The sequence below is a fragment of the Nicotiana tabacum genome, chromosome 7 (genome assembly GCF_000715075.1).
Source record: "Nicotiana tabacum cultivar K326 chromosome 7, ASM71507v2, whole genome shotgun sequence".
NCBI classification, from domain to species: domain Eukaryota; kingdom Viridiplantae; phylum Streptophyta; class Magnoliopsida; order Solanales; family Solanaceae; genus Nicotiana; species Nicotiana tabacum.
In genome coordinates this window covers 139,149,214-139,158,999 of record NC_134086.1, presented here as the reverse complement: position 1 = coordinate 139,158,999, position 9,786 = coordinate 139,149,214, and the positions used below count along the sequence as shown (strand labels likewise).

The following is a 9,786-nucleotide window of genomic DNA, read 5'->3' as shown; positions in this document are numbered from 1 at the left end:
AAAATACTTTTTTGGGTGATCGAAGTAACTATATTTCTTATACAAAGTTCAGATTTGCAGAAAAAAAAAATAAAAAAAATATGTAAGATAAAATCGAGAGAGAAAATTCGGAAGAGGTTTGAAAATGATAGAAGGCTTAACGTAATCGTTGATGCAAACCACACCCTGCTTACCTAATCGAGGTAGGTGGGGGAGGTTTTGGGGGGGAGGGGGGGACACAGATGGTGAAAGTGTATATATCTGCATTGAATGAGTGCAAATTTACTCAATTTTAGTCATACTAGTTGAGAAAAGCCCAAAAAAGAAGAAAACAGCAAAAAGAGTTAAGAGAGTTTTCTTTCTTCTTCTTCTTCTTCTTCTTCTTCAATTGAGCAATGGCGGACGAGGTTGAGATGCCAACAGTAAAACTGGGAAGCCAAGGACTTGAGGTAAAACTTCAGGCCATATGATTCTTTCTTTGGACAATTTATCACATTTGTCAATTCAAGTCTTTGGATGTTTTTCTATTGGAACTTAGATTACTTTGATTTCGGTTGGTTTTCACATTAGTGGTGAGATTTAACTTGTTATATCGTGGAATTCAGAAGGAGATGTCATAGTACTTTATTTCTGTAATGTGAACATTTTTGTTTTGTCATTGTATTGAACCATAGTATGTATATAATTTTTAGGAAGAATGACGCTCTTTTACCTATAATTTGCTTTCTACCTGTTATTTTCCCTTGTGCAAAATTGTTTCTTTCTTCAGGTATTGATTATATGATTCTGGAGTCATGGTCATTGACAGCATGTTAAACCTTTGTTTTCTAGGTCTCCAAATTAGGTTTCGGTTGTATGGGGCTTACTGGAGTCTATAATGCTCCTCTTCCCGAGGAGGAAGGGATTGCAATAATCAAGGAGGCTTTTAGTAAAGGAGTCACATTTTTTGACACGTCCGACATTTATAGCATGGATCATGCGAATGAATTCTTGGTCGGGAAGGTAAATACAGACAATTGGCTACTCATGAATCATGATCATCACAAGATGCATTTTTCTTTAGCAGTTCAATTTCAACTGGATTTTTTGTCCATAGAAGCAATCACTTGTTGAGGCTACTAGTATTACTCTATCTGATGAACACATTAAAGATGTAGTACAATATTACAGATTTCTTTTTTTCTTGAACAGTTCCATATAGTTTGTCTAAGTGGTGATTCTGGTGAACATGTCTCCTCCGTTATTACAGTCTCTACGAGATACATATAATGCTCTCTTTAGTGTAACCTGAAAAAGACTGGTCCAGCTATATGACTCTCGAAAATGATAGGATTACCATTTTTCTCATGCTTCACTCAGATAACTATCCTGTCAGACTACTGATTTTGTTTTCCAGTATGGAAAAGAGAAGTTGCTACCAACTTTTGTCTAGAATCGTTAACTAAGTCATACTATCCCCAGTAGAATATATAGATTTGAAGAGTTCAATTTTCCCTTATACCATATCTTAAGTTGGCGAAAAAAGAAAAATGGAAGGGAAATGTTAATGCAGAATTTATGAATATATTACCGACAATGTTGGACTGAAGAAAATTGAATTATGTTCTTCATGTTTGGATTGTCTTCTATACGAGGTAATAGAATTCAGAAGACCCATTTTTATTCAGTAAAATAGCTGTTTGGTTTTCCTTAAGTAGTCTGTAATCCGTCTAAGAACTTCACTGTTTCAGGCATTAAAGCAATTGCCTCGAGAAAAAATACAGCTTGCCACAAAGTTTGGTATTTATAAGGTTGAACCAACTAAGATTACAGTGAAAGGAACTCCTGAATATGTTCGTGCCTGCTGTGAAGCTAGCTTAAAGCGCCTACAAGTGGATTGCATTGATCTCTACTATGTGCACCGTATAGACGTAACAGTGCCCATTGAAGAAACAGTAAGTGCTTTGCCAATTTATGGTTCAACTTTAGTTACTTAGCCCACACAAAATTCATCTGCTATGAGTAGGGGGTCTCCAACAATGCCGGCATTCTTAATGAAGAATCTTGCTTTTATTTTTTCTATGAAGCATTTCTATGTCTTATTTTGTCTATTTTCCATTATACATGTCACAGTTTACTGATAAGCTAATTTTCTGATTCTGCTTTTCACTTATCTTTAGTTTTCCTTATCGTGGTGAGATTTGTTACAGATGGAAGAACTTAAGAAGTTAGTTGAAGAAGGTAAAATAAAGTATATTGGCCTCTCTGAAGCTCACCCGGAGACAATAAGGAGAGCACATGCAGTTCATCCCGTCACTGCTGTACAACAGGAGTATTCCTTATGGACACGTGACATTGAGGATGACATAGTTCCAGTTTGCAGGTTTCTCTATACTACATTATACATTTTCAAAAAGAAAAGAACCTTGAAATCAAAGACACACGTGCACTGGGAATTTCTACTAGTTATTAGAGTTGGGAGTACTATTTAACTGAAAAGAGGCATGTCCAGGGGAGATATTTATTAGTCATTTTTTCTTTTTTTCTTTTGTATGAAAATATATTATTTCCTCCCTCCCAATCAGAATGATGAAGGAGTAAATAGGAAGCTAATGGAGCGATGCTGAGAAATATTGACTCTACTTTTCTTTCTATCTTGAATCTACTAGGGAGCTTGGAATTGGGATTGTTCCATATGGCCCTGTTGGACGTGGGCTTTTTGCTGGAAAAGCGGTTATTGAAAGCTTGCCAGCTAACAGCTTTTTGGTAAGAAAACAAACAATTTTTTTTTGTTTTACTTTTAAATTCTTTTTTCCATTGTTATTATGATATTTTTGCACGGATCCATTTTTGATGTACGCTTGTGAATTTGGAACACGTTTACCCTCTATCAGGTTACACATCCTAGGTTTACTGGAGAGAACTTTGAAAAGAACAAATCTATATATTTTCGTCTGGAAGGAATAGCGAAGAAGCATGGTTGCTCTCCGGCTCAACTTGCTATTGCATGGGTCCTTCATCAAGGGGATGATATTGCACCTATTCCTGGTAAGCAATTCTTTTCATAGTTGCACTAATGCAAGATGATCACAGAGTACTTGCAAAGAAAGAAGTAAGTATAAGAAAAGCAATGTTCTCTACGAACTGAATTTGTCATCAAAGGCTGAGTTAGTGAGCATTGTTTTCAGGATTTTGGCTAGTGGAAAGACCTTAACATACTGAGAAGAAAGGGATGATGTGATTTACCTCAAAGTAGAAAATTTCCACTCTTACGTCTCTAATATTATACCAATTACCAATGTATATATTCCTTCAGCTTAGTTAAAAACATTACTCAACATGGACTTCATGCAGTGTTTTTAACTATTACACGACTGCACTCTAGGCTGTTTGGAAGAACAAGGAAAGCACCTCTTTCTCATAGAGCAAACGATTTGGATTTTACATTTTAGAGCTTTCACGAAGATGCATTGTAAACACCAGCCATATTGACCATACTAAAATCAAGGGAGATAGACATGACACCAGAACCATCTGGTAATGATGACTTTAGGCACAATAATGAAATTAGACTTTGTATAACATTGGAGAGGGTTTTGGGGGGGGGGGGGGAGATGTTTTTCATTGATGCGGACATGATTGTTAATTAGCTGCTATTAAGTTTTGTAATGCAAAGCCCGCTTTATCACATGACAGCTTTGTGCATATGCACTCACTTGACACTTGGTTAACCAGAAGATTTGGAGGCTGTATGCCAGTATAAAAAGGGAAAAAAAGGACGAGAAAGCGGTGCAATATTTCCTGTTTAAAATTTTCTGCCTCAAAGAAACGGAAAGCATCAAGAAATCAGATGCTGACACAAATTGTGCTTTGATGTCTTAAAGACATGGTGTTGTGATTACTGAGTTAGCCTCCTCTCTCTTATTATAGGTACGACGAAGATTAAAAATCTTCATGATAACATAGGTTCTGTGAGGGTGAAGCTCACAGAAGAAGACGTAAAAGAACTTTCTGACGCAGTGCCCATTGGTGAAGTGGCAGGGGAGAGAATTGGTGAGGCTCTTTATAAGACTTCATATAAGTATGGAATTACACCACCCCCAAGAAAATGATTGATGCTATGCCTGTTGCAAAGTGGCTTGAGCATGTTGTTTCCCTGTTTCCTTGTTGAATTCATTGCCATCTGATTACTCTCTTTTTGTACTGCGACAGTTGAATAATTAAAGATCAATCTTTTTGTATTGCTACAGTTGAATAAAGATCTGTCTACTTGTGTTTTATCTCAGGCAATGTGGAAATGATAGCTATTTTTTTTTTCTATTGAAGTTACTTGTGGAGTAATCAAACACTGGCCACTATTGTTAGGCCTAAGCCTTGATTTTTTCCATGAAGTATTTCATTTGTGCCAAGTGTATCATTATTATGGGACATTGGGTCTTAAGACACATGCTCTTTATAACCATATTCTCATGTTCACACAAATTAAAAGGATTAACAACAACATACATTTAAAGCATTCACACAAAGTAACAGAATTAACAATATATTTTACATTTCTTTAACACCTCAAAAGGGCATTTATCTTGATTGTGGTTTATTTGGAAAATATGATCCTATCTACTTCTTATTGCTGATGCTGCAATACGTGGTCACCGCAACTTCTTGAAACTGCATTTTAAGGGATTCATAGAGGACTGATTAAACTATTGTTCCTCGCCTAAGAAGAAAATGGTAGGTTTCTTTGGCTCAATGATCTCCACTGTTCCTTCCAACATCTTGGCCACTTTCCCCATTGATGGCCGGGCATCTGGCTGATCTTGGATGCACCACATTGCTGTCTTCACCATCCGATTCACCATGTCAAAGTGTGCCCTTGAATCATATGATTGTTTGATTCGAGGGTCCAAAATATCATCAATGTTCATTTCCTTAAACACCTTATCAAATGCCCAAGCAGGGAAATAATACTGATCACTATCCACCTTTGAGTCATAATGCTCAAAATTCCGTGAACCAGAAACTATTTCCAACAGCACCAATCCAAAGCTGTACACATCTGCTTTCGGAGTGATTGGATCAGCCTTGGTCCATTCTGGTGCTACGTATCCTGGTGTGCCTCGAAATCTTGATATGGTCATCACCTCCTCTTTTTTCTTTAGCTTCGCTAGCCCAAAATCAGACACCTTAGGGCAGAAATCGTCACCTAAGAGAATATTTTCAGGTTTGATATCACAATGCAATACCCATTCCAAACACTCTTCATGTAGATAGGCAATTGCTCGTGCCACGCCAAGTGCTATCCTATACCTGATATTCCAATCAAGTATCGGTTTTTGAGGTCTATCTGGCGATCCAATCCGAGCAGCCTTTTGGAACAGGAATTCATCCAATGAACCATTAGGTACATACTCATACACAAGTATCCTTTTACCCTTTTCAGCACAGAAACCCCACAACCTTGCCAAATTCAAATGATGCATTCGGGCAATGATCGTGACCTCAGCCCAGAACTCAGCATCACCGCCCGTGACATTCTTCAAGCACTTCACAGCCACAACCCGACCATCGTTCAACTTCCCTTTATAAACATCTCCAAACCCACCTTTCCCAATCTTATCAATGAAATTGTTGGTTGCAGTCTTGATCTCAGAAAAACTAAACCTTTTTGGTCCAATTGCAGGCATGACTTCAAGACCAAAAGTCCTAGCCATATCCCTATACTTAATATACTTTTTGAGGAATGCCCAAAAGAAGAATACCCCACTAATCAACTCAGCTGCAAAAATAGTTGCGATGATCACAATATTTCTAGTGGTTGCCTTAGACTCCTCTGGTGGAAATGGAAGGTTAATGCTCACTGGACATGAAGTCTCCATCAAACTAGTCATACCAGTGAAATTTGAAACATCTTTTTCTTCATTATCAACCCTCAAATACATAACAACTTCATTCCCTGGTGACCAAAATCCATACAACAGCTTATCCAATTGAAGCACACAATAGCCAGTCCCATCATACTTGAACATAAAACCTAAGCAATTTTCCTTGTCAAGACACTGTTTTTGGCAACTAGAGAAGTTCAAAACCTTAAGGTCAACCCCACCAGTAAAATTGACATAATCTAAAGGCAAAAACTTGGTCTTGCTCAAAAGTGGGATTTTCCTTTCACAAGATTCTCCAGAGATCTTCTTAAAACCCGGAGGACAGACACAAGAAGTTTTAGTAGTAGAAGCATCATACATGCATATAGAGTTTGTACCACACGTACCATGGATTGTACATAACTGATAAATTGCTTGCCAAACAACAGTCCATTGTTTTAAAACAGGATCAAAGCTGTAGACTTGGAGATTCCCATCATCTTCAAGCTTCAACCTTCTCAGTTTCGGGTCACCGAAATCCGATGAGTAGAAGGGATTTCCACTAGATTGAGTCACTAATCCTGTAACCTCTAAGCGCTGAAGAGAATTTTGAAAAGCGAAGTAGCTGTCATTTCCATTGTAAAACAGCGTAGCGGATCCAAGAAACTGGAATTTTCCATTACTGGAAGTTGCATTTGTGCCATTAATGTTCTGGTTTGGCAGATATGTATCAGTTGGATTCAAGAAACTACCCCAGTTACCATAAACCAAATTTCCACTTTCTTGTAAAAAAAGCAGAGCCGAGGTATTTCTAACAAGCAAATTACTCTTAGGCCAGAGATTTGGAGCTGAGGAGACTCTAGTTTGGGGGCTTAGCTTGAGCTCACCAGAGGTGGAAATAGAAAGGGAAGCAGAAGAATTAACAGGGGAATTTGGGTTAGCGGACCACACTATAGTTTTGTTAGGTATTTCGTAATACCAAATGGAGAAAACATAGGAGTTGGTGGAATTTGATGGAAGAAAGCCAGCAGCAAAAGTGGAGTTGGGAGAAAGGAGGATTTGGTTTTGGGTTGGTGTCCAAGGGGAAAGTGTGGAATTGAATACCGTTAGGATTTTGGTTGATTGTTGGGCGGACAAGAAGAGTGGATGATTCAATAGAAAAAAGAGGAGGAACAGATCAAGGGAAAAGGGAGGAGATGGACAAGACATGGTTGGTTGGTTTTGGCATAGAAGCAAAGATGGAGTTTTGGACTAATCATATATATATGGCGGCTTTTTGAATACTTGTGACTGAGTTGTCATTTGAGTTGACTCTTGACCGTTGACTCTTCTGGCGGCTTTCTCTTTGGAACCAACCCATGGAATACGTCGTATTTTTAGATGGAATGATTTAGCCAGCGTTTGGACATAACAATTGTAAAATTCCAAAATAGGAGGAAAAAGATTTTCAAGTGAAAATAGTATTTGAAATTTAGAGTTTTGTTTGGACATGAATATAATTTTGGGTTGTTTTTGATGTTTTGTGAGTGATTTGAGTGAAAATTTAAAAAAATAGTTTTTTTGGAGTTTTTCAAATTTTTGAAAATTTCTAAAATGCGTATTCAAGTGAAAATTAAAAATTTTATGAACAAACGCTAATTTCGAAAAAAAGGAAAAAAATTTCTTAGGTCCAAACGGGCTCTTATATAAACATGTCCTAAATTTGTGAGACTATAAAAATCTTTTGAAACTTTTTTGAAGACTTGTAATTTGAGTTGACTCATGACCCTTGACTTTGCTGGAAGCTTTCTTTGCAGGGATATTATTACTTTTAATCCGCAAAAAAACTATTTATATTTAGTAGCCAAAAAATATATAATTTTTGTATATAACGTACAGAATGTATATATGTACAAAAAATATATATTTTTTCAGTTATTATTTTAGAGCGGCTATATAGTGTCAGTTTTCCTTTTTTTTTTTTTAACTTATGCAATACGCCAATCTTTTTAATTGAACAATTTTCACTTTTAGTCCCTCAAATATTGGTAAATTATGTTTTTTGGTTCTTATCATAATTGATCAGGCACATTTAACTTTCGACTAATTGAAAGTGCATTTCTGATCCCTTCTATTTGTGATTTTTTCTCAAATTTAACGAGTAATATATCATCACATCATTTGACTATCCATGTGTTAGGATAAGTTTGCATTGTTACCTCATGTTTGAGTATAATATAATTTTAAAAAGAGTAAATACCTTAAAACCCATTTAAACTATTTTTTTTTGTCAATTTCCTATCTAAATTATTATCTGTTCCCGAAAACCCCTTGACCTATGTACCCAAAAGTTAAATGTATTTCGCCATTTACTTCAAAGACAAAAATAAAATTTATCAATAATTAAGGGATTAAAAGTACTATTATCCCTTATTTATATACGGAACCTTGTATGCTCCATAAGTACAGGGAACATGTAAACATGAAAAAACTGACCTAAGGGGTTGACCACTTACTGGGTCATTACAAGGGGGAGAGGGGAGGGATAACTAAAGCTACTACTAGCGGTTTCCGTGTCACGGGAGATAAAAAAAAAAGGATCCAAAAGAATGTTGCAAACTGAGTGACTGTTAGCAAATAAATATTCGAAAAAGAGTTTCAGATTGAATAAGGTTTGCTAATAACAACGTAGTACATTCTAACTCACGTGACCCAGAAAAAAAAAAAAAAAAACTCGAGCACTCAAAACTTGAACATAAATTTAATTTTCAAATTCCTTGCAAAATTATGGAGTTCTTAAACCAAATGGTTGTTTTAAGTTTGGGAAGTGCTCAATTTTTGTTCTTCTTAGTGGAGTAACAATAACACCTATAACCCTTTGCTTCAACGAAACACTCTAAGGAAGCAGAAACATGTAACTTTATGAAGCAGAAATTAAAAAGTTTATACTATATTTACCAAAATAACCATTTTAATTTCTCTATATATATATATATTTCGTAATTTGGCGCTGCATAATGTTTTTGTAATTTTTTTTACTAAACACATTTTTTATTTATTTATAGTTTCTTAATATAATGTCAAAATAATAGATTTTGTTAACTTGGTTAAATATGTCCTTAAGGGGAGTTTTAGGTTCAAAGCTCTAAAATTACCGGTAAAATCCAAATGGCGACTTGGTGCGGGTTAAGTCCATGACAAAGTTACACGTTAGTAGCCTGATTGATTCTGCTTTTCTCTATTTTTGGTTGCGGGAGAAAATGGGGATTTCTGCAAATTTCCGCCGACAATAGTCCATTGTTTTATCTCAATCAAAGTAGTCTCCGTACAAATTATAAGAATCCATGGGACAGCATTTCGAATTTTCTATTCCTTTGTCCCCACAATGTTGAAGCGAGCAGCTCAAATGGGGTCATATATTATTGTCGCTTCTCGGTACTCAAGGTGAAAATCTTCCCAACCCCTCAATTATCTGATTTTAGGGTTTTGGTGCACTGTTATAGACTTGCTTATGCAGCTCAAGCATCTAGTAACCTTAATCAATAAAATAAAATAAAAATAAAATTTCATGGCCTGCTTTTGTTGAGCTTTTCCCCCTTTTTCCAGTTTCAATGGCATAACTAATGAAGAGCTTCGCTGCAAGTCCTCACTCACTACCTTCAGTTTGGATAAAGCAAAAAATAGTCTAAAATTATCTTTTTATACTAAGTTTGCACTTGTTACCATCAGAAAAAAGTAATAATGTAAGTATTGGTAATCCTCACACACTAATTTAAAATTATGGATCCGTCTATGAGTATGGACCTTCATCTATGTGGTGTCGCCCTGAATTATCTGTTATCGACTGCTTAAATGAGAGGGGAGAGGCCGGCGTGCAAGCTGATGCTTGTTTTCTTTTGTTCCCCTTGACAATGGTTAAGAAATATCCATATTGACATACCAGAAGGTGTTTGGTCACTGGAAATGGTTGTACCATGAGTTAGCTGTA

At 36.3% G+C, this 9,786-nt stretch overlaps 2 protein-coding genes across 2 annotated transcripts; one reads left to right on the top strand and one right to left on the bottom strand.

Annotated features, from left to right (window-relative positions):
* The first annotated feature begins 264 nt into the window (after window positions 1-264).
* LOC107832192 (perakine reductase) lies at window positions 265-4,236 on the top strand. Its single transcript, XM_016660009.2, has 7 exons — window positions 265-428; window positions 811-981; window positions 1,710-1,913; window positions 2,169-2,341; window positions 2,628-2,724; window positions 2,853-3,006; window positions 3,889-4,236. The coding sequence occupies exons 1-7, from the start codon at window positions 375-377 to the stop codon at window positions 4,068-4,070; spliced, it is 1,035 nt and encodes a 344-aa protein (XP_016515495.1). The 5' UTR covers window positions 265-374; the 3' UTR covers window positions 4,071-4,236.
* A 204-nt stretch (window positions 4,237-4,440) lies between these two features.
* LOC107832186 (G-type lectin S-receptor-like serine/threonine-protein kinase At1g34300) lies at window positions 4,441-7,065 on the bottom strand. The gene has a single exon (XM_016659999.2). The coding sequence runs from the start codon at window positions 7,026-7,028 to the stop codon at window positions 4,662-4,664; it is 2,367 nt and encodes a 788-aa protein (XP_016515485.1). The 5' UTR covers window positions 7,029-7,065; the 3' UTR covers window positions 4,441-4,661.
* Between the last annotated feature and the right edge of the window lie 2,721 nt (window positions 7,066-9,786).

Bases quoted from the DNA above. Each gene is read 5' to 3' on its own strand.
- LOC107832192 (XM_016660009.2), top strand. From the start codon at position 375: ATGGCGGACGAGGTTGAGATGCCAACAGTAAAACTGGGAAGCCAAGGA. The intron at 1,914-2,168 runs GTAAGTGCTTTG...GATTTGTTACAG, and splicing joins CAGTGCCCATTGAAGAAACA to ATGGAAGAACTTAAGAAGTT. The intron at 2,725-2,852 runs GTAAGAAAACAA...ACCCTCTATCAG, and splicing joins TGCCAGCTAACAGCTTTTTG to GTTACACATCCTAGGTTTAC.
- LOC107832186 (XM_016659999.2), bottom strand. From the start codon at position 7,028: ATGTCTTGTCCATCTCCTCCCTTTTCCCTTGATCTGTTCCTCCTCTTT.